At 49.0% G+C, this 22,125-nt stretch overlaps 1 protein-coding gene and 1 pseudogene across 17 annotated transcripts in view; both read left to right on the plus strand.

Annotated features, from left to right (window-relative positions):
- Positions 1–217: 217 nt before the first annotated feature.
- LOC121021629 (transcription factor BTF3-like) lies at positions 218–12,002 on the plus strand (annotated as a pseudogene).
- Positions 12,003–14,406: 2,404 nt separating this feature from the next.
- The window catches only part of NFASC (neurofascin), a 181,612-nt gene continuing 173,893 nt past the window's right edge, over positions 14,407–22,125 (plus strand). For 14 of the 17 annotated variants that reach the window (XM_040462109.1, XM_040462108.1, XM_040462113.1 and 11 more), the window contains exon 1: positions 14,407–14,519. In XM_040462109.1, the coding sequence (XP_040318043.1) occupies positions 14,413–14,519 (107 nt within the window). In that variant the 5' untranslated portion in view covers positions 14,407–14,412. The remainder of the gene's footprint in view (positions 14,520–22,125) is intronic. The other 3 variants (XM_040462120.1, XM_040462102.1, XM_040462110.1) reach the window with 3 other exon arrangements.

Here is a 22,125-nt window from a genome sequence, read left to right on the forward strand (position 1 = left end):
TGTTTCCCGAGTCTCCATTTTCCTTAGAAAAGAAATATTTTGTCGTTAGCAAAGAAACAACTTGAAGAAAGTTTGGAACATAGAATGAATGCTCCACATCATGTGTCATCGGGGAAATGCAAATTAAATCAACCATGAGATATCAGTCCCTCCCTACTAGAGTAACCCAAATCCAGAATGCTGTCACCAAACCACTAAATGCCAGGTGTGGGGGACGATGTGGAACAAGAGGGACCCTCACTCGCTGCTGGTGGGAATGCAAAATGGTGCAGCCACTTTGGAAGACCGGTGGCGGTTTCTTAGAAGACTGAACCTACTCTTATCATATGATCCAGCAACTGTGCTTCTTGATATTTACCCAAAGGAGCGGAAATATGCGCCCGTACAAAAACTTCCACGCAGACGTGTGTAGCAGACTTAGTCATAATTGCCAAAACTTGGAAGGAACCGAGATGGCCTTCTGTAGGTGAACGGACAAACTGTGGTCCAGCCACCCGATGGAATGTTATTCAGCACTAGAAAGAAAGGAGCTGGGAAGCCATGAAAAGGCATGGAGGAAACTCAAACGTGAATTGCTGAGTGGAGATAGCCAAGCTAAGAAGGCTACGTACTGTGTGGTTCCAACTATATGACATTCTGGAAAAGGCAAAACTGTGGAGATGGTGAAAAGGTCAGCGGTTGCCAAGGGGTGCAGCGGGAGTGGGATAAATTGGTGGAGCACAGAGGATTTGGGGGACGGTGAAAACACTCTGCCAGATACCGTCGTGATGGACACATATCATTATGCATTTGTTCAAATCCATACAAATCTACAACACCATGAGGGAACTGAAATGTAAACTGTAGACTCTGGGTCTATAGACTTAGTGTAGTTTCCTCATTTATAACAAAAGCACCCCTCTGGTGGGGTGGTGATAACGGGTGAGGCTGTGCATGGGTGGAACAGGGGGGTTATGGGAAATCTCTGTACTTTCCTCTTGATTTTGAACCTAAAACTTCTCTAAAACATAGCCTTAAATAGAATGTAGGGGTTCCTGGGTGGCTCAGTCAGTTAAGCATCCAGCTCTTGGGCTCTTGATTTTGGCTCAGGTCATGATCTCACAGCTCATGAGTTCAAGCCCCATGTTGGGCTCTGGGCTGACAGCATGGAGCCTGCTTGGGATTCTCTGTCTCCCCCTCTCTCTCTCTCTCTGCCCCTCCCCCGCATGCATGCACATGCTCTCAAAATAAACAAATAAACAGTAAAAACATAGAATGTGGAGGAACGCATTCACTCATACTTTTCTGAGTTCCCTGCCTCTATTTCTTTACAAGCATGGTTTTAATTGGCACAGCATAGAGAAATGCTCTTTTCTCTTCACATTAAACATAACCCACTTCTCTCCTTTTCACCAAAGCAAGTCAGGCTTGACCACCGGCTCCACTTTCACTGTGATCCCTGCCCCTTCCCCCATCATTCTAGGGGCTTTCCTGTCCCTTTGTCCCTTTCTGTGGTCGCCCCAGCGGATCCCTGCATAGCACAGATACAGCACTCTCATTGGTGGAGGGTTTTTCCAGAACAACCACAGCCCAGGTGGTGAGATAGCCCAGGTGGTGACTGCAGCAGGTGCCCCAGCTTGATCCCCCCGCCCTCAATGTCTCTGATGAGCCAGAAAACAGAGGGAAATTAACTTCACAAAATGCAGATGGCATTCTCACGATTGGGGTCTGGCCTTATTCTTCCTCAAGACATCCTTAATCCCTCCTCCATTTGTTCCCTCATCTTATTCCACACCCGGCAGAATGGACACCAGAAGGATGAAAAAAACCTTTGTGCCTACCACCCTTAGGTCATAGCAAAGTGACCACGTCCACGCACCACCCCACCTTTAAGAAAAGAAGCAGCTCACAAAAAGCTAAAAACCTAAAGTTTTAGCTGAACTAAGCATCCGCTTTTGCTTTCTGCTTTAAAACAAGTCTGGATTTGCTTGAAAACTTCTAGTTTGGGTTAAAGGCACAGGCTCTGGGGGCGCTTGGGTGGGTTAGTCGGTTTAGCGTCTGACTCTTGATTTTGGCTCAAGTCACGATCTCACAGTTTGAGCCCCTTGTCGGGGTCAGCGCTGACAGCAAGGAGCCTGCTTGGGATTCTCTCTCTCTCCCTCTTTCTCTGCCCCTCCCCCACTTGCACGTTCTAAATAAATAAATAAATAAATAAATAAATAAATAAATAAAGTTTATAAAAAAGAGGGTACCTGGGTGGCTCAGTCTGACTTCGGCTCAGGTCATGATCTTGTGGTTTCTAGGTTCAGGCCCTGCATCAGGCTCTGAGCTGACAGCTTGGAGCCTGGAGCCTGCTTCGAATTCTCTGTCTCCCTCTCTCTCTGTCTCACTCCCACTCGTGCTCTGTCTCTGTCTCTCTCAAAAATAGATAAATATTAAAAAAAAAAAAAAGCTTAAAAATAAAAAAGGCAGAGGCTTTGGAGCCATAGCACAGGGGTTTGCTTCTGGCTCTTCGGTTTGCCAGCTGGGACCCTGGACAAGGTACTTCGCTCGGTTCTCAGCCTTGGTTTCCTCACAGCCTTGATGTAATGATTCCATGCATTTAATAGAAATCAAGTTCTTAGACCAGGGACAGGCACCCAGTAAGCACTACTGTGTTAGCTCTTATTACTTTAATATGAAAATGCATAAAATTACTTTCTCGCTAGGTTACTAAACTTCCCGAATCCCTTGTCTATCCTGATCAGATCCGAGCAAAAGAACGATGATCCCTAGAGATATACCATGTTCTAGAACCCTTCACACAGTACTGATGACCCCATGTTATAGAGCATGGAGGTAGAGAAAAGTTGACCCCAGAGCAGCTCCAGCCCAAATCCCTGCAGCTGGGTGTTCAGTGCCAACCGGCCCTGTTTCCTCCTGCACCCACTGAGGCTGCAACCCTTTTGCCTGGCACCAAAGCCCAGGCCAACCTTGCCTGACCGCGGGTTCTTACCATGGTTTCTGACTGCTCCAGAACACCCTAAGGGTAATCGTGCCTTGACTTATCACTAAGGGAGCCTTCCCCAAAACTGATATTTTGAAACCTCCCTTTCAATGCACCATAGTAAAAGGGAGACTTTCCTTTCTTTTGCAAGGTGGGAGGAGGACTATTTTGAAGGCAGGCCCCTTCTTAGACAATTTTAAGGAAGTGCAAATATGGAATTTGAGGACCTAGATACCAGTTCCCCTAAAACTAGGCCTGTGCACATACTTCTTGAAGTCTTCTGCTACCTACAAGGGTAGATATACTCTGTTTTGTTTTGTTTTTAAAATTTTTTAATGTTCATTTATTTTTGAGAGAAACAGACAGAGTGAGAGTAGGGGAGAGGCAGAGAGAGCGGGAGACACAGAATCTGAAGCAGGCTCCAGGCTCTGAGCTCTCAGCATGAGCCATCAGCACAGAGCCCGATGCAGGGCTCGAACTACAAACCATGAGATGACCTGAGCTGAAGTTGGACACTTAACTGACTGAGCCACCCAGGCACCCCAGATATACTCCATTTTGAAGACTCCTGCTCTCGAGTACAATGCCCTGAATTCAGTAGGCATTTACAACATGTACCTTTATTTGTCTTGAAGAAGAAACAACAGAATCAAAAGTTCAGACACAAGAAACCCAGGGCAGGTTTGAGGGACAGAAGGCAGTTGGCTGTGGTTGAAGTCACAGGTATAAGCAGAGAGAATCCTAGGAGGCAAGGCTGGAAGACAAGGGGAGGGGGCAAAGTGCTAGGGCCCTGAATGCCACACTAGGGTGTTTGGGCGTCAGTCTTTCCATAGTCGCTGAGGAGTCTTAACTAAAGTAGAAGCAGCAGCTGTGGGATGACTGTAGGAACACTTGGTTAGGAATCAGGAGTCTTGGGTTCGTTTTGCCTTGGTCACTGTGGGACATCAGGGAAGTCCCTCTGAGGCTTCATGTCTTTGGCCAAGTGGCCTAGAAGCAGAGCCCGAGACAGGAATTCAGATGCCTATGACGTGTGTGCGTGGGGGGAGGGCTCTCGGAGGAAGGTAATGTGGGAAGCATGCTGAAGAGGAAGTTGCCAGACTAGGCTGTGTCTCAGGCGACGACCTTGGCCTCATCCACAGATGCTCTGGGTGTAACTCCCACCACAGCAGAGCCCTCCCTGAGGAAGGGGCCGGGCTTTGGAGCGTGCATGAGCTGCTGGCCACCATAACCTGCAGGCCTCTCAGGGAGAGGTGCTCCCGTCAGCCAGAGCTGGCCTCCAGAGGACACAGGCAGGAGCCTTCGTCATTGCTGCCATCATCACGGTGGCGGGGGTGGGTACGCGCGGTTATTTCCAGTATCTACCGTATAAAACAGGCATAACACGCTGACCTCACTGAGGTTGCGGTGGGAGCCAGAAAATAGAAACTCTAAGCTGGGAAGTGACAACAGTGGGGTCGCAGAAGTGTGGCTAAGTGGCCTCCGGGCGGTACCGGGCCCGCGGGGCCGGGGGGGGGGCCAGCCCGGGGCGGTTCACGAGAGCCGACTGCCGAGTCTTTAAGGATCTCGGCAAGCTGGTGGTAAAACACAGCCATTAGGACAAAATTAAATTATGTAAGCTTACGATTAAACGACGGTATTAAACGCAATGGTAAAAAATAATTCAAAACTCATTTTAGTGCTGTGATCTTGAGGTCATTTGCCTCCACTGTATTGGTCCCGTGGAAATATTATGTAATAGTGAGCTACTGCACATCGTTTCTCACCCCCGTGTTCAACGGCCGAGTTGGAGAACGCCACAAATCAGGGCTTCTCTTTTTTCTCAGCGAACCAATTATTAAACATTTACCAGCGAGCGCATTGTGGCTTCAGAGCAACTCGTTCTCCCCCAGCCCACAAAAATATGCACACAATGGCCTGTTTAAGAGAAGGTTCTCTCTGCAGCCAGGAGAGGGGTGGGTGTTTCTTCCGGGAATTTTAAAAGCTGGGTGTTAGCAAGGGAGGAAACACTATGGAGGGAGGTTGGGGTAGGGGGTGGCTCTTCTCCTCTACCAAGCACACACCTTTGCAGGTAGGATCTACCTGGTCGTGACACTTCGTCTCTCTGAAGCCAAAAGAGCTCATGGCCCGTGAAAATTTCTCAGGTGCTTGGAACAGTGTTAAATTATGACCATTTATCAATTCACTGAAAACGCGCTCGTGTGTCTGATAGGGTGTGGTACTGCTTATATGGGCCCCGGCTTCAAAGAGGGGTTGAATGATAAGACTCTTTCCAAGCCGGGAAACCCCTAGCGGGAAGATAGCATTTTCCCCAGCTCCTAACCCTTAAAGAACCGAAGGAGTTAGTCCCTTTGGAGCCCTGAGGAATAAGATTTAATTATTAAGGCTATTGTATTTATAAAGCCATTGTTATTTAACAGACAAATTCTTTGTTGTAGATGAGTTCTTAGAGAACCCTTGAAAGGACGCCTGCGCAAACACTTATGAAGCTGTGACAAATCTTCTTGTGTTTAGAAGCACACACTATCCCCTCTGTCCAGGCAGATCCACTCTCCTGGGTCCACCTTCCGGAGGAAGTAGGGAGGCGGGAGGCCACCCGTCTAGCACTGAGCTCAGGTGTAAAGCTTGCAGACAGGAAATGCAGATGCTTATTTAAAACATCCTCCTGCTCACCTCCCAGGGGTTCTGTGCTAATAAATTGGCATTAATAAGATAAACTAATTGGGGGTGGCCTGGCTCACAGGCCAGGTTCTCAGCTGCTACCTCCTGGCTCCCGGCGCTGGCTGCCAGCGGGAATTGTGCTGGGGGGGAGGGGCGGGGTGGGGGATGGGGCAGAAACAGAGGAGCCTGGTGTCTGGGGCACAGGGCCCCTGGCTTGCTACAAAGAGCAAGCAAAGCCTCCTCTGCCCTTCCCCAGCCTGCTGAGTCTGGTCCGGTGCAGAAGGAGGCACTCTTAACCACTTGGCGGTGTAGTTCCCTCGGGAGAGTAAAATCGTAGCCCGTAGGCAAAGTAACGTCTATTTCAAATGTAAGTGACGAAACACATTCATTTTCAGGCTGCAAGGACCACCAAACCTCTCTCTCTATTTTTTCCTTTGGTCGGTTTAATTTTTATATATTTGACAATACCTAATCATAATCTATTTCATTCAGACCCTATTTATTCAAGGGGGCGTTCTTTATAGTTGCTAGATCGTCGCACGTCTGCCTTACACTATAAATATCTGTGTGATTCTTTGGCCAGCAAATAGCACAGCACCGCATTGAGGGAGGTCCTCTGAATGACACACACTGAACAGTTTTTTAATTTTAGTTCATTTAAATTTAAATGGTCACATGTGGCTGGTGGCTGCCCTCATTAAACAGTACGATCTGTGTTCGTAACAGCTCTGCTTTGATTCGTCCATTCATTCACCCATTCAAACAACTATTTACGGAGTTTCAGCCCTGAGCAGTGTGCTGTGCTAGGCTCTGTGGACACAGGATTCCCTGCTCCGAGGAAACTTCCAGTCTAGCAGGGGAGGTACGCTTATAAGGAAACACTGCGTGTTAAGTGCCGGGGAGGAGCACTTTTGGGGGTGCGTTCAGTGCTGCCCGGGTGAGAGGCTGGGTCCAGCGGAAGAACGGGGTTTTTCCCAGAGGAGTGACGTTTAGGCTGGATCTTAAAATAGGAGTACACCACAAAAATGAGCGAGAGGGTTCAGGAAGAGAAGTTGTTTAATATCATACCCGTTTGATCATGATGACACAGATACCTTTTGGGGTTAGCAGTGCCTGGGCACTCTGGAGACCCTCACACAAATAAGTTTGCAAGACAATTGCAAAAGGAAAAGCTTTTTTGACAGGGGTTTTCTGAATGCCAAGATTCCCAGCTGGGGAGGGATTGTGTTCATTCTCCCGTCTGGGGACAAGATCAGGAAGCAACCTGCCGCGAAGATTAGTTCCTAAAGGTCTCTGGAAAACCTGTGTGGCTCAGTTGGTTAAGCGCCCGACTTCTGCTCATGTCATGATCTCATGGTTTGTGAGTCTGAGCCTTGTATCGGGCTTTCTGCTGTCAGCACGGAGCCCGCTTGAGATCCTCCACCACCCCCCTCTCTGCCCTTCCCCCCTCTGAAAAAAAAAATAAACATTAAAAAAACGACCCGAGGTTTCATACATTTAGAGAGAGAAAGAGTGAACCTGAGGCTGTCTTCTTGCCAGTTGGCTGGCAGGAAGTAGGAGAGAGAAATGTCTGCTTTCCCTACTATTACTGGTAGACAGGTGCAGAAGAGAATAGCTTCAAAAAATCCTTACCTCCCTGATACATTGATGCAGGTGAAATTTGCCCCAAGTGATCATTGCAGATAGTCTGTACAGGGGGAAATATGCCCTGTGTAAAAGCAGGCACCAGAGTGGCTCCACTCGGCCTTGCCCTCAGAGCAGGGACAGGGCTAAGATGTGCCTAAACGCAGGCTGGTTACCTGCTGTTCCAGGGCCTCTCCTCCTCCCCACCTGCCTCCTCATTCACTGGCCAGTCTACTGGGAATGGATTTTCCCCTGCCTGGGGTAGGAGACTAATTCCATGTACTTGGGCAGGGCTCTGCATCTGGGAGCCGACAGCTTGAATGTGTGTATGTCTTCTCAAGTGATCTCAGAGGCTCAGTTCTGCCCTCGGCACTATTGGGCAGGAAGCTAATCCAAGGGAGATATTATTTTTATTTATTTAATTTAATTTTTTTTTTAAAGAGAGAGGAAACAAGAGTGGGGGAGAGGGCAGAGGGAGACAGAGAGAGAGAGAGAGAGAGAGAGAGAGAATCCCAAGCAAGCTCTATGCTCAGCCCAGAGCCTAACGGAGGGCCGGATCTCATGACAGTGAGCCCAGATCAAGAGTCGGATGCTTAACCCACTGAGCCACCCAGGTGCCCCTATTTTTTATTTTTTAATTCCAAAGTAGGAAGTGGGAAAGTAAGTGGAAGGATGCTCTCAAGCCTGGAACTGGGTGGGGGCAGAAAAGGCTAGGTACTTGAGAATGTGCTGGATGTGGGGGCAATAAAGGGATTGTGGAAACATGAGGTCTCCGTACATGCCACTGTGGAGGACCACCAGCACTGTGGAGTGGCCAAAAGGGAGAAGGATCAAAGCTAGTCTCCTGGTTCCTTCCCTCCTTCCCTTAATTCTGTGTCTAAATTGAAATGTGATCTTCCCTCCTGGCCTACAGTGAGCAGGGAGGAGATGCTGGGTAGGAGACAAGGGAAGAGTCTTGTCTATCAGGGATCCTAGCTTCTTGGAGGACCTATAAGAAACTGGGGTTTCTGGTAGCTTCTCCCCTCAGCTTTCTCTGCACTTGCTTTCTTGCCATCTTGTGTCGTGAGGGTCAGAGATTCCTGGGACTTTCTAAAATATGTTCCTTCTATTTTCCCTCTGAGCATGCTACTCAGCTTGCTTTTCTATGTCCTCATTCAACCACCTTGCTATCGCTGAGTGTGGCCATCGCTCTGTTCTTGTTCTTCCTCACGGTGCCAGAATTTCTTCCCTTCGGCACTTGTCCACGGTGGATCAGTGTAAGAGAAGAATGAACTGGGAAGAGGCCACATGCTGGAGTCTCTGAGATCTTTGAGCAAATCCCAATACACCCCTTACCGTCTTCAAAGTTAGGAGAAACCCTCAAGACCACCCTCATTTCTGACAGTGATCGCAGGCTTGGGCATCTTCAAGACCATGCTCAGGTTCAATAATTATCTAGTGGGACATACAGAACTCACTGGAAGCTAGAGTCCCCACAGTTATGCTTTATTGCAGCAAAAGGATACAGATTAAAGTCAGCCCAGAGGAGAGGTGCATAGGACAGCATTCAGGAGGGCTCCACTGCGGAGTTTCCAGTTGTCTGCCCCCCGAGATGTGTAGACAGCAGTACATTCCAGGAAAGATGTCTGGCGATATGCACAGAGTGTTGCCAGCCAAGGAAGCTCACCCAAGCCTTAGTGTTCAGAGTCTTTACCAAGACCAACCAAGCTACACCCATGTAGCTACACTTAGTTTCTAGCCTCTCTGGAGGCTGAGTTGATACATGCCCAAAGCCCCCACCACAAATCACATTGTTAGCATAGACTGTTGAGTGTGGCCTTAGGCCCCCAGGTAAAGACACTTTCATTAGCATATCCCAAGGGTTCAGAGATGACATCCCAGAAACCAAATGGCTAAGCTAGACTTCCCTTTGGGCAAGGTTAAGCTTTTACCACATCTCATCTGTGTGATGTTGAAATTTTACTAACCTCACTGGGCCTCTATTTCTTTATCAGCAAACTGGAGACAATGACCACCAATCATATTGGGCTTTTGTGAGGACCAAGTGATATGACAGATGTAAAAGGAGAGCTGGTATATGAAAGGGTTCAACAAAAATTAGGTCCCTCCTGGTTTCCTCCAGGTTCTCATCTCCTAAATCGGCCCAGGGCATCATTCCCTCTTTCCTCTTCTTCCACCCCTTATAGCAATTTGCTTTTATTTTTACCCCCAGAAAAGGGTACTACCCTACGTGTTGTTACTAAGCTGTTCTTTTAAAAGGGTGTGTGTGTGTGTGTGTGTGTGTGTGTGTGTGTGTGTTACTTTTTAAAAATGGCTCCATACTTCTCCATTGCACCAGCATACTGGATCATTGCCGTCTGCGTGGGCTGCACAACCTCCCGATGCACATGCATCTTTGTGACTTGTGTTAGTGTTTCTGCAGGCTGCATTCTTGCACCTCTACCCAGAATGCATGAAGCAGCATGTGCAGGAGGGTGGCTTGGAGGGCATAACAGACACTGCTGCAGCCCAGTCCTGTCCCTTGTCTTTCATCATCCCTGCCCGTGCCCAGTGTCCACTGCTTCTGAGATTCAGTGCGTGGGGGCTTTCTCTTGGCCTGAGTCTGGGGTTAGGCAAGGCTTGTGCCATTGCTTGGGAGCAATGAGACGCTGGGGAATGTGAAAGTCATTGGTGACTTACCATTCACCATGAGAGAGGGCACAGCGAGTGGGGTTTCAAGGCCAGGGTCAACAGAGTCCATGCCCGTTAGAGTTTCAGCCAGAACTCAAAAATACAAACCCAGGGAAGAAGAGGAAGCAGGAAGGCCAGATGAATGTCTGGAAAGAAAAAAGCAACCACTGTCTGCCCTTGGCACTGAGTAGCTTTGTTCCTGACACACTAGTAGAACAGCCTGCACCAGATCCAGGCCTGTCTCTGTCCCCAGAGTCCATCACCAGCAGGTGGTGTCCCTCCCCTGGTCAGGACAGGCCAGTGGCTGGGGACACTGAGGCCAAGGAAACACCTGCTTCTATCCTGTCTGGGCATCTGGCAGCCTTGGATGCCCATCAGGCCTGGACTTAATTTCTTTACACTAAGGCCATGAGATATGAGCTCCAGTTCCGTCTCAACCACCGAATCACTGCATGATTTCTATCTGCGTGATCTTCTTGCACGGACTTGGTTTTCTCAGCTGCTAAAAAAATGAAGCAAAGGAAGAGAAAGCTGGGCAGTAACTAACATTTGTGCAGAGCATTTAGTTTACAAAGTGCCTTATCTCCTTGGCGCTCACTTTATCCCCACTTTCCATAGGAGGAAATGTGTCTTAGAGGGGTTAGGTGATCTGACCATGTTCACCCTGCTGGTCGGCCAGGACCTTCTTGGAAAATCCTATGTTTCTTCAACTGACCATACTGGAAGATTCTAACTTTGTAAGTCTAAGATTTTTAGGCCCTGCCCTAAAATAGCAAAACAGTTTTAAGTAGGAGTTTTCAGACACATCTGGGCTTTGAACCGTTACTTGGGCAGGTTACTTGGAGCTTTGGTTTTCTCCTCTCGAATCATAATAAGGCAATATTTATTAAGTGTTTATTTATTTATTTTTTTAAATTTTTTTTTCAACGTTTATTTATTTTGGGGACAGAGAGAGACAGAGCATGAACGGGGGAGGGGCAGAGAGAGAGAGGGAGACACAGAATCGGAAACAGGCTCCAGGCTCTGAGCCATCAGCCCAGAGCCTGATGCGGGGCTCGAACTCACGGACCACGAGATCGTGACCTGGCTGAAGTCGGACGCTTAACCGACTGCGCCACCCAGGCGCCCCTATTAAGTGTTTATTATACGACAAACACTGTGCTACATGAACTGTTTTGCTTATCCTCACAACACCTCTATGAGGTAATATAATTATCCCTGTTTTACAGATGAAGAAATTGAGGCTTGACGATATCAATAGCTGTGTAGTGGGAATAGAGAAAGAGAGACTGGAACTTGTCAGAAGGCTCTAGAGAGAATCTTCAAGTAGATAAAATTTATAGACTCTCTGAAAGTTCTGAACATATGGATATAGACAATTGATGGAGAATTTAGTGTTGAATTGTAACTGCTGTATGTAAGACAAGTAAACAAAACACGATAATTCTTAAGTCCAGAAAACATAAAAAGTTTGCAGGAAATGAAAAGGTCACTTGTGAATAGGATTTGAGTAGTCATAATGAACACCTTTTTAAATGATTTTTAAAAAATGTTTATTTATTTTGAGAGAGAGAGAGAAAGAGAAAGCGTGAGCAGGGGAGGGGCAGAGAGAGAGGGAGAGAGAGAATCCCAAACAGGCTCTGCACTGTTGCAGAGCCTGACGTGGGGCTCGAACTCACAAACCCTGAATCATGACTTGAGCTGAAAATCAAGAGTCAGATGCTTAACTGACTGAGCCACAAGTTCTTGGTTTGAGTTGGTTCTCAAACCAAGGACTAGTGATCCACTTTAACAACCCTAAAGTGCAGGCCTCCCTGGCAGCAAATACTTTCACCATCACAGGCCATGCTGAGACAAAGCAGCTGACAGAAATGCTCCCCACTATCTCAAATGAGGCTTTAAGTATCTTTGGGCTGAAGCTCTGCCCAAACAATCTGTGGATGGAAAGGCACCACTTGCTACTGGAGAGGATGATGATGATGAAGGTCCAGATCTCGTGGAGAATTTGGATGAAGCTTCCAAGAATGAAGCACACTGAATGGAGTCAACTTCTGAAGAAGATAAAACGTGGAGAAGTTACTGGGAGCTGCTATTGTATATGATGGCTGCTTTTTACAAATTTTGCTCATGGATCTGATAAAATCTGGATCTCTAATATTTTTGAAGCCCAAGACCCTTGGACACTGCAGCTCTTTTCAGTTTTTGCTTATATACAATTCATTCTTCGCAGCTAATTAAGCTGAAGAAGCCCGGGAATAAAGTTTGAAACAACACTAATAAAGTTCTTTGCCTAGTTAAAAAAGAAAGAAAGAAAGAAAGAAATCTCATAGAATAATTCGACTCTGATTCAGCTACATGCTTGTATAGCTTTAATTATATATATATATTTTTTTTATAAAAAAATTTTTTTTACGTTTATTTATTTGTGAGACAGTGAGAGAGAGACAGAGCATGCGCGGGGGAGGGGCAGAGAAAGAGGGAGACACAGAAGCTGAAACAGGCTCCAGGCTCCGAGCTGTCAGCACACAGAGCCCGACGCAGGGCTCGAACTCACGGACCGCGAGATCATGACCTGAGCTGAAGTCAGGCGCTCAACCGACTGAGCCACCCAGGCGCCCAACTTTAATTATATTTTTTAAAGAAATAAAAGGAAAATCAGCAAATTGCCCAAGTTGACCCAGATCTGATGTGGTGGAGGTGGCTAGCCAGCTACCTCTAGAGCTGATCCCACAGCCACTATGCAGTACGGCCTATAAAATATCTACCTGCTAGCACTGTAAAAAGCAAGTGACTGATATATACAAGAAATTGAGTGCTTAGAAAAGGAAAATTATCTTCTTTCTCCCACTGAGCCAGCCATGTGGACACTTCCAGTAGGGAAGGTAAGGGGGGATCTTGTCCTAGGTGCAGGCCTGAGGGGCCCTGGTGCTTTGAAGCACCTTCCTCCAAGTTTCCTAAGTGTCCCTCCAGTGCCTGGGACCAACTGGGGTCAGTAGTGTCATCTGCATGGGGCGCCTCAGTTTCCAGATTCTCCCCTTCGGAGAGTTTTCCAACCCTGTACATTGTCTCCCTCTCCACACAGGGGTTGACCAGAAGCCCCAGGTTGGCCAGCCCCCCAGAAGCTCTGGCTGCCCCAGGTCATCCCAGGGCCTTGTGGTCAGGCCCAGATCCAGGAGGTAGACTACTTCATTCACAGGATTACATGAGGCCAGTCTGCCAGGAGAGTCCTGAGAAACAATTTTGAGTGAAATCAAATTGTGTGTATACACAGGGGCCCTGCAGAAACGTTTGCCCAGGGTCCCTGATGCCCATGGGCAGCTACGCTTTGAGGCCCTGCCATTTGGACCTTCCTCCGTTTCCCATTGTCTTTACCCAATAGCTCTGGTTGCAGATCTCAAAGCAGCCAACTGAAGAGTTCAACATTTTGTCAGTTACCTGGAGGATTCCATCTACCATTAGTGGTCACTCATCCTTTCTGCAAGCATTTATGGAGCACCTACTCTGTGCTAGGGCTGGGAAAGCATGGGGAACAGGATGAATTCCTGCTCTCCCACCTCCCACAAGCTGGAGAGGAGACAGGCAGGTAGGTGGGGACAGTGCAGTGAAGGTAGTGAGTGACAGGGCAGGAGCCGTGGGAGCAGAAAAGGCAGTTGCATGTGGCCTCGAATGAGACCTCAGAGGGTGTGTGTGGAGGGAACTGTGGTTCAGGTTGGGGGACGGGACTGGAAGCTACCAAAACTAAGGTTTTATGATTCCTCAGTTCAGATCTGTCCACTGTTTCAGGTAATAGCTGTGCTCACGTCTCCGCCTGTGTCCGACACATTCTCCCTGTCGGCCCCAGAAAGGACCCGAAGGGATCATCCAATCAACTTTTCATTGTTCGGTGGAGGACAGTGAGGAAGTGCCCTGCCATTGTGAGAGAATTAGTCGCGGCACCGGGACGAACACTGAGATCTTGGGCCTTCCAGTCATCGGACTTCTTCCACCCTATCTCAAGACTGGGACAGGGCCTGAGCCCCCAGAGGGCAGGACACAATCTCCTATTTTTAAACGACCACGCAACCTCCGGAAGGAGTCACAACTTTCTCACGTCCTCAATTCGGGATTCAACAATCCTTCTCTCAACTAACGTCCCTGGAGAGGCTACCACAAGCAAGTCTCCCTGGGAACACAGGCTCTCAGGCCCATTTCCGCCTCCAAGAGGTCACAGCCCGATGGTGGAGGGGGCATATACAGGACAAAACGTGATACCGTGGGGGCTTCAATTATGATCATTTTCAATGCCAGTGGGCATTTTTTTTTTTTTTTTTTTTTTTTTACCGGCACGGGCCCTGCGAATCGCTCCGCGACGCTCCAGGCGGGGCCCCGAGCATCTTGCCTCCTCCTCCGTCCAGGTCCCCGCTCGGCGCGCGAAGGGAGGGGCGCGAGGGCGCGCACGCAGGGTGTCGGGGGCGCGCCGGCCGTCCGGGGACGCGCACGGGCTGGTCTCTGCCCTAATGCGGCGGCTGGCGGCGAGAGGCGCTGCAGGGGACGCGGGGGAAGTGGCGGCGCCGGCGGCGGACAGCACCGACTGCGCCCGGGGCCGGCACCCGAGCCCTCGGAGGTAGGCGAGCGCGGATACAGGAGAGATGGGGGTGGGGTAGAACGGGGGTCATGGAAACCCAGCTAGCGACACCCCCTCGTTCCCGCCCTCCTCTGTCCGTCTCCATCCCCCGACCTGTCCCCATCCCCCTCTGCTCACATCCCCGTCCTTTCTCGTCCCCACACCGTCACCTGCCCTGAATCCATCCTGTTCTGTGGATATCTGCACCCACCCCCGTTCAGCTCCCACCCCCCTGCCCACCCCAACAGCCTTTCTGTCTCATTGGCCGCCTCCCCTCCCCCTTTCTGCATCCTCGACCTCTTTCCCCTTCCCTTCCGTCCCTGCCTCATCCACTGCCCTGCCCTTATACCTGTTTACCTCCACACCCCACTTGGTATGACCCCATCCCGGGTCCATCTTTCCTACCCCTCGCATCAGCCCCTCTCCTTGGCCTCCCCTGTCTTCGTTCCCACCTCGTACCCGCATCACTCCGGGTTCCTGTCTCTCCATCTGCTCCCTCAGTTTCTATCTTCCCCAGGTCCCCCTGCACACCCTGTCCCAGCCCTTTCCCAGCTGCCTCTTGGTTTCCTCCTGCACCATACATAGTCCCTCTCAAGAACCCCAGCTTCCCCCCTTGGCTGTTAGCTGGCCTGACCCATCACCTTTCTTTCTTGCCTTTCCTGGTGCTGTATGTAGCCCCACAGCTTGTACTGAGCCCCCATCACCTGCCTTGGGGCCCTCCTTCCTGCTTGGGGAGGCCTAGGGCTCTGAAGGCCCGATGTAGTCTCTGTTGCAGAATCCTCTTATAACCCCTTTCTGCATGTTTGACTCAATTCATGGCTTGGGGGTGAAGGATGCTGAGGGTTCGTAGGCCTCTTGTGTTCCTCCTCAGCCACCCTCTTCCCCTGGCTGTTCAGGTTTGTTTCCTAGATGGACTGGGGGGGTGGGGGGAGTGCTAAGCATAGGGAATCTAGGTTGGGCAAGAGGCAGGGTCCAAGGGAATGGCTGAGGGCCTCTTCCAAGTCTTGTTCTGAGCCCTGGGATGGAAAGGCCTGGATGAGGAGCCACACTGGAGCATTGCAGAATTTTGGATCTTAGAAAGAATTCTTCCTCAGCCTCCAAGTCAGCACTTTGGCATCAGGAGCTGTCATGAGTGTGGCCCATGGGCTGGGCTGAGAGAGGGCGGAGTGCTGAATCACCTAGACTCTGGTCCCCATGGCAGCCCCTCTCCTGCCCTGAGCCAGGTTCTGCTCCTGATTCCTTCCTTGGCATTTGGCACTGTGCTGTGTGTGTGTGTGTGTGTGTGTGTGTGTGTGTGTTGGACAGAGATGCCTCCTCCCTCGGTCTAGAGGAATGGATGACAAGTGCCCCTTTCCAGCCCGTCTGTTTCCCTGGGATGAGGCCCTGGAATGTCTTATCTACCCTTGGAACTGTGGTGAGCCCTGCTGGGGCCCAAGCAAATCTCCAGCAAGGGCAGACAGGCTTTTGAGACAGGTTGGGCAGGAGTTGAATTGTTTGTTTGGGGCTAGAGACGGGCAGGTTCAGAAGCCACTGAACTTGAGACATAAGGAGAAGCCCAGGGATAATGTATGGAGAGTGGAAGCCCCTGGGCATAGGGGCCATACCAGCTGTGGGAGTCAGGGGCAGGGAGAAGAAGGAAAGCAGAGACCCATCCTCCCCTCTGGTTTGGGGATGATTCGATCTGGTGGGATTGCACTGCAGGAAGAATTGAAGGAAATCGGAGGGGGGGCGGGGAGTGTCATTCTAACCTTTTGTTTTGACTGAGTTGACACTTCTTTGTGTGTGTGTTGGGAAACTGATTGCTTTGCTTGCTTGCTTTCTTTCTTTCTTTCTTTCTTTCTTTCTTTCTTTCTTTTTTGAGTTGGCACTCCTGAGGGATTGATATCTCCCTCTTTGGATTCAGCTGGAAATATGTGTGTGCGTGCGTGCGTGCGTGTGTGTGTGTGTAGATACAGAGAAAGAATGAGAATAACACAAATAAGGAAAGACACTCGTTCACATTTAACTCTACAAATTGTGGTTGCCCCCCTGAAACAGGGAATGACAGCCCAATTCCTGTCTTGGTTCCTGTCTTGGGGACATCAGCTAAATCCCCAAGGCTTAAACTGGAGGTTGAGAGCGCATTGCTGTTGGGTTCTGTCCCGTCGCCATAAGGATCCCTCACGTTAGAAAACCAAGTGCTTGGACTTCAGCTCATGAGCAACAACTCTGTATGGGACTGAGGCACTGCCCGGCAAGGGAGGGGGTGCATACAGCTAGGGGATGGCTGTCCTCCACTTCGTCACCTTTCTGTGCCCCCTCCCGTCATAGGGGGCGGGGCAGGAAGCTTTCCTAGGCATTTTCAGGTGGGGGGGGGGAGGAGGCATCACCTGGAGCTGTTGTGGAGAGCTGATTGGATTCAGGTTCTGACGTTGAAATGCTTGATTGGGGCTCAGGTTAAGTGGGGGCGTGGGGGGGGTGGGGATGGGGATTCTGATAACAATGTACATACTTTCTAGTTTTGTGCGACGACGAATCTCACCCCTCATCCTTGTTTGGCGCCGCACAGAGATACACTAAGGCACGTGGAAAGAGGAGCCGGCTCCCGGAGAGCTGGAGCAAGACGTAGCTAGCTCCCTGTGGGCTGAAGCAGATTGGCTTCCGGGGCTGCTGCTTTCAGGGGCACATTGAGCCAGTGGCTGATATCCGGGGTAGGGGACTTCCGGCTTGGATATCTGAGGGGGGAGGGGCAGAAGAGGGTCCTGTGTCCTGCAGTGACTGAGGGGCAGAATTCCAAGCCCCCGTTACGCTGTCGTTGTTGTGACTTGTTCCCTTCCCACCACTTTGCTCCAAGACCATCCAAGAACTGGGATGTGAGGATCATCACTTAGTCTTTCGGGGGAAAAATCCTTAGGAAACCAGAAGGGGAGAAGGCAGAGTTCAGTGCTCAGTTGGTTTGGCCTGGAGGCTGTGAGGAGAGGGAAGTGAGAGGAAAGTAAGGTCGACTGTGTACTTATTTATTTAGCAAATACTAATGAACCCTTGCAGGGTGCTACTGTGCTCTGGGCGGGGTTGTAGAGATGAAGAGTGAGACAGGGTCTGATCTCCCAGAGCTCTCAGTGTCATGGAAAGAGAGGCAAGCAAGCAGACAAATACCATAGATAAGCTTGAGCGGGAACATCTGGACAAGGATGTTGGACAGCGGATCTTTCACTCCAGTGGCATCGGCTTCCTCTCCTCCAGAACCATGAGGAGGGCTGGATGATATTACCCGGAACGGTAGGTCAGGGCTGGCCCTGAAGTCGACTGTGAGGAGAAAAGGGTGGAGGAGGAGGTGAGATGAAAGATGTTAGCAGATCCCTGGCATTCGGGGGAAGAGAGATGTTCCTTGTGCAGCCGAACTTCACTAGGTTCTGCTTTAGCCTGATGAGGGGCACCCAGAAGGCACTCTGGGACAAGATCAAGGCTACTCAGCTCTCCCATGTCCATCTCCTAAGCCCTTGTGTCTTAGGGGCAAAGGGTGGTCTGGGTATGCTTAGAATGTTTAGAGGGAGTCAGAGGAAAAGAGGCCCAGTGTCTGCTCTCTGGGAGCTCCTATCTGATGAGGAAATAGCAAGTACGTGTTAAAGTGCATGGTCGGAAATAAGAGAAGTAGAAATACTGCAAGCTCTCATATGTGGGGAAGGTTTTTGGAGTTCTGGGGAGGTCAGAGTCAGTTAGGAGTCACCAGAGAAGTCCGGGGGGGGGGGGGGGGGTTGAAGTGATACTCTTGAGCACAGGTCACCATGAACATCATAGTTGAACTGGGAAGGAATGTAAGGATAGAGACCCTCAGCCTTATCTGTCTGAGGAGCATCCTTCTTTCCCACACACCTAATCTAGTTCATTTCATTAGTGTGTCCTGAGTCTTTGAATATATCCCAGGAACTGTGCTAGGTGTTGGGTGTATAGGTTGAGTTGGAGAGACAGAAATGAAAACAAATAAAAATTCAGTACAAGAAATGCCGTAACAGAGGTTGGATGAGTTCCTAGCATTGTAGGAGCATGGCTGAGGGGTCACGGTGGGCAGTAAGAGCTGAGTGATTGTACCTTTACTTTGGCCAGAGCATCTTGATATCAAACTTTTGAGCATGTACTCAAAATACCCAGCTAGAGCCTGCACCTAGCTGCAAGGACAGATGTTGGATGCATATGGCCTGGTCCTTGGGACTGCAGTGGTGGGGGGTGGTGTCGGGTGGCCTTTGGGAGCTAATGGCTGTGCTGCGCACTTGACTAGGCACTTCTAAAGCTTTGCTGACTTGGGGCGCCAGTCAGATTGTGCTAGCCAACTCAAGAACTCTTGAGCCACCCTCCTTTCCTTAGGTCTTGAGGCAAGCCAAGAAAAATACAAGTGTCATAATATAATAGCCATCGTTAGAGATTGCTTGCTATGTGCTAGGCACTCTATTATGTGCATTATAGCATCATTTTTATTTAATCTTCATAAGGGTTTACCTACTAAAAGAAGTATCATTAGGATCCTGGTTTTATAGATAAGAAAGCAGACTCCGAAATGTTGTTATTTAAGATTGTAGAGCAGGGAAATTGCAGAGCTAGAATTTAAACCTATATTTGTTTGACATCAAAGCCCATGCACCTCTCCTATGTATTATGCTAAGCTCCCCCTACCCCTGCGGAAAAATAAAAACTGGGGTGTTTTATTCCACTTGCCCAAGGCTCTCTAGGAAATCTGTTAGAAAGGCTCAGTTAGCGTGCACATTTGGGTACCTACCGTGTCCTTCTGAAGGATACAGAAACACGGTTTCTGCTTTCAAATAGGGAAAGCAGATGCCATAAATGGAAACAGATGACAACTCTTAGGAATAAGGCAAGACAGTATATATTGAAGTCTTCAGACTCTGGATGGTAAAACTTCAGAGGAAGGAGTGATCCCTCAGTCTGGCTGTTGGAGCCCGGGAGGTGATCAGCATAGTAGAAACTATCAGCCTTTGAGGTCAGACAGACTTACGTCCAAACCTTGTCTCTTCCATTTACTGGGTGAGGAGCTGCCGTTTCCCCATCTGGATCCTGGGGATATCAATATGAACCTTGCAGAGCTGTTACGAGGATTAAATATGATAAGGCAGTGAAGGCCCCAGCAGAGTACCTGGCTGGTAACAAACACTCGTCAACTACTAGCTTGAACCTTAAAGAATTGGTAGAAGAGGAGAGTTTTCTAGATGAGGGAACCCACCAGCCTGTATAAACGAAAACTTGATGGGTTCAGGTTCTCTGGGAAAGAAGTGACCTGCCTCATCTGGCCTCTTCTCTCCAGGTCCTTGCAGTAAAATCTCATAGGAAAAGAACAGCATCATGAAAAGAGTGAGGGGCTTATGTTTTACTTCCGGCCCCATCATTAGCAGAGCTTACGTGTGTTTCTCTCTCTCTGGAAAACTAGAAGATTGCTCGAAGTCTCTTGTCCCGGAAGCTCATGTCTCTGGAATTTATGTCAGTGATTAATTTCTTGCCCTGCCCTTCTTCTCCCAACTGTCATGCCTTGAAAAAGTTAGAGGGCCTGGGGTGTGGTGGGCTCATCCCCTTAGGCTGTTGTCAGCCCCTCCTCGCTCCTGCAGCTCCCTTCTCTGGGAAGCAGGTGCCTGAGCATCTGTCTTCTCCTCCTTCACCTGCTCCTCCACACTCCCAGGCTGGGCCAGCCCCTCCTGAAAGGCCTCCCTGGCAGCCCCTCTTCCCGTCATTATGATGCTAATCGTGTTGTTAATTTTTCTGAGATGCAGAAAGAAAGCCCCAATCTGTTCTAATGAATTTAATTAGAGAGGGGCTTGGAGGGCTTCGGAACCTCTTACCGGGATCACAATAAACAGAGTTAACGAGATAAACAGCCTGGGATCAGCGGCTCAGGGGTAGGAAGGAAGATTTCCCACTCAGTCCCAGAGCGAGGAAAGTCCCCTGGCATCCAAAGTTGGAGGAAGGCTGTGTGAGCTATTGTCTGTCATGTGGACTTCCTTTTGGGCTGTTTCTGTTGGGCCCACCCAGTCCCATGTATGTAACTTCACACCTAGCTCTGCCCTTCAGTGGCAGATGAACCTCTGGAGAAAGTCCTGTCGTTGTCATCATTCTCACCCAATATTTGTTGAGCACCCGCTGTGTGTGTGTAGAGTACTGTGCCATCTTCTAGAGCAATGGGGAGGTTCAGGAGACCCTGTCTCCACCCTAAAGTAGAAAGGAGATATATGTTCAAATATAAGAAGCATCTGCTGATTCCAGACAGCTGGCAGGAGATGGTATTGGGCTTGGGTGATCTGGAAAAGTCCCTTGCAAGAGGAAGTACTTGAGGTCTTGAGATAACCAAGACTTGAAGACTTAATAATCGGAGCTCCTGGAGTAAGAATAGGAATGTGCAGCAGATCTTTGAGTCAGGATGAATAAATGGCATGGCTTGGGCGGTAGGTGCATTGAATTCATTAGTGAGGGCTATGTCTGGAGCAGTATACTGAGATGTAATTGTAGAGGACCCTGTGTGCTGGCATCTTCACCCTTCTAACCTGGTTGTATTGGAGTCTCCCTGCTTTCCTTCTCTGAAAACTTAGGATGGCCGGCTCGGGGAAGGGCCTGAAACAGGATGGTCTTTGTGCTGAGCTCGCTGTCCTGGATCGAGTTTAGGCTAATGGGGGTGGATTGGCCAGATGCTAAGTTTTGTTCTCTGATCTTGTGATTTTCTGGGATGAGAGTGAATGGCTGGCAGAACGATTCCAAGGACTTTTCCCGGTGAGAGTTCCCTCCTTCTTTACTGATGCTGGCCAATTTGCTCTGGCAATAGCATTTTTTTGCAAGCAGTCAGTGGAATCTTCCAGTTCCGGGCTCAGTGAGTTTCAGAAGTTGTCTCTTTATATCACGAAGTGTTCCCTGAGAGTGTGTATATGCGTGTGTGCCTGTGCTTGTGTGTGCATGTTGCCTGTGTTAGTGAAATTTTCCCGGCTACCTTCAGATTGTGGTTTGATTTTTATTTTGCAACACAAAGTTGTTAAACATTTCTGGGCCTTAATTTCTCCAGGTACGAAAGAGGATGAACCATCCTCATATCTTATTGTGTGTAGATCCATAAGCTGAATGCTTTGAGAATCAGATTTTAAACACCAGGAGGTATTAGAATATCATTTTGTCAGGACGTATAATACTGAGGTGAAATTTTAAGCACTTCTCTGTCCCCCTTGGAACTTCTACCTGTGAGACTAGCTGGAGTTTTATTTTGGGGCATCACCAAAGATTATGTCTTTTGTTCTTTTCCAGAGTCTGTCTGGGCTTATGCATAATTAGTGGTGAAGCTAATACTGCTGTCAGGTGTTGGTTGATCTATACGTGTGTGTTTGTATGAGAGACATTGTTATATTACCCATTGTGTGGTGTTTTTCCACACGGTGGTGGCAACATGTTCTTTGTGAAGGAAAGTGCCTTTGAGGCCACAGGCAATTTTCCTATGCTGATGTAGGTGAGGACAGAAATTAGATCTCTTTCTGATCGTCATCACACACTGGGTGGAATTGAAGGCTTTGGGACACATGCTGGGAGTGGAACCAGAGTTCTCTGACTGACTCAAGCCCTGCTGTGCATTGTTTATGTATATATATAT

Source organism: Herpailurus yagouaroundi, unplaced genomic scaffold (genome assembly GCF_014898765.1).
Source record: "Herpailurus yagouaroundi ecotype Mexico unplaced genomic scaffold, PumYag 308, whole genome shotgun sequence".
NCBI classification, from domain to species: Eukaryota; Metazoa; Chordata; class Mammalia; order Carnivora; family Felidae; genus Herpailurus; species Herpailurus yagouaroundi.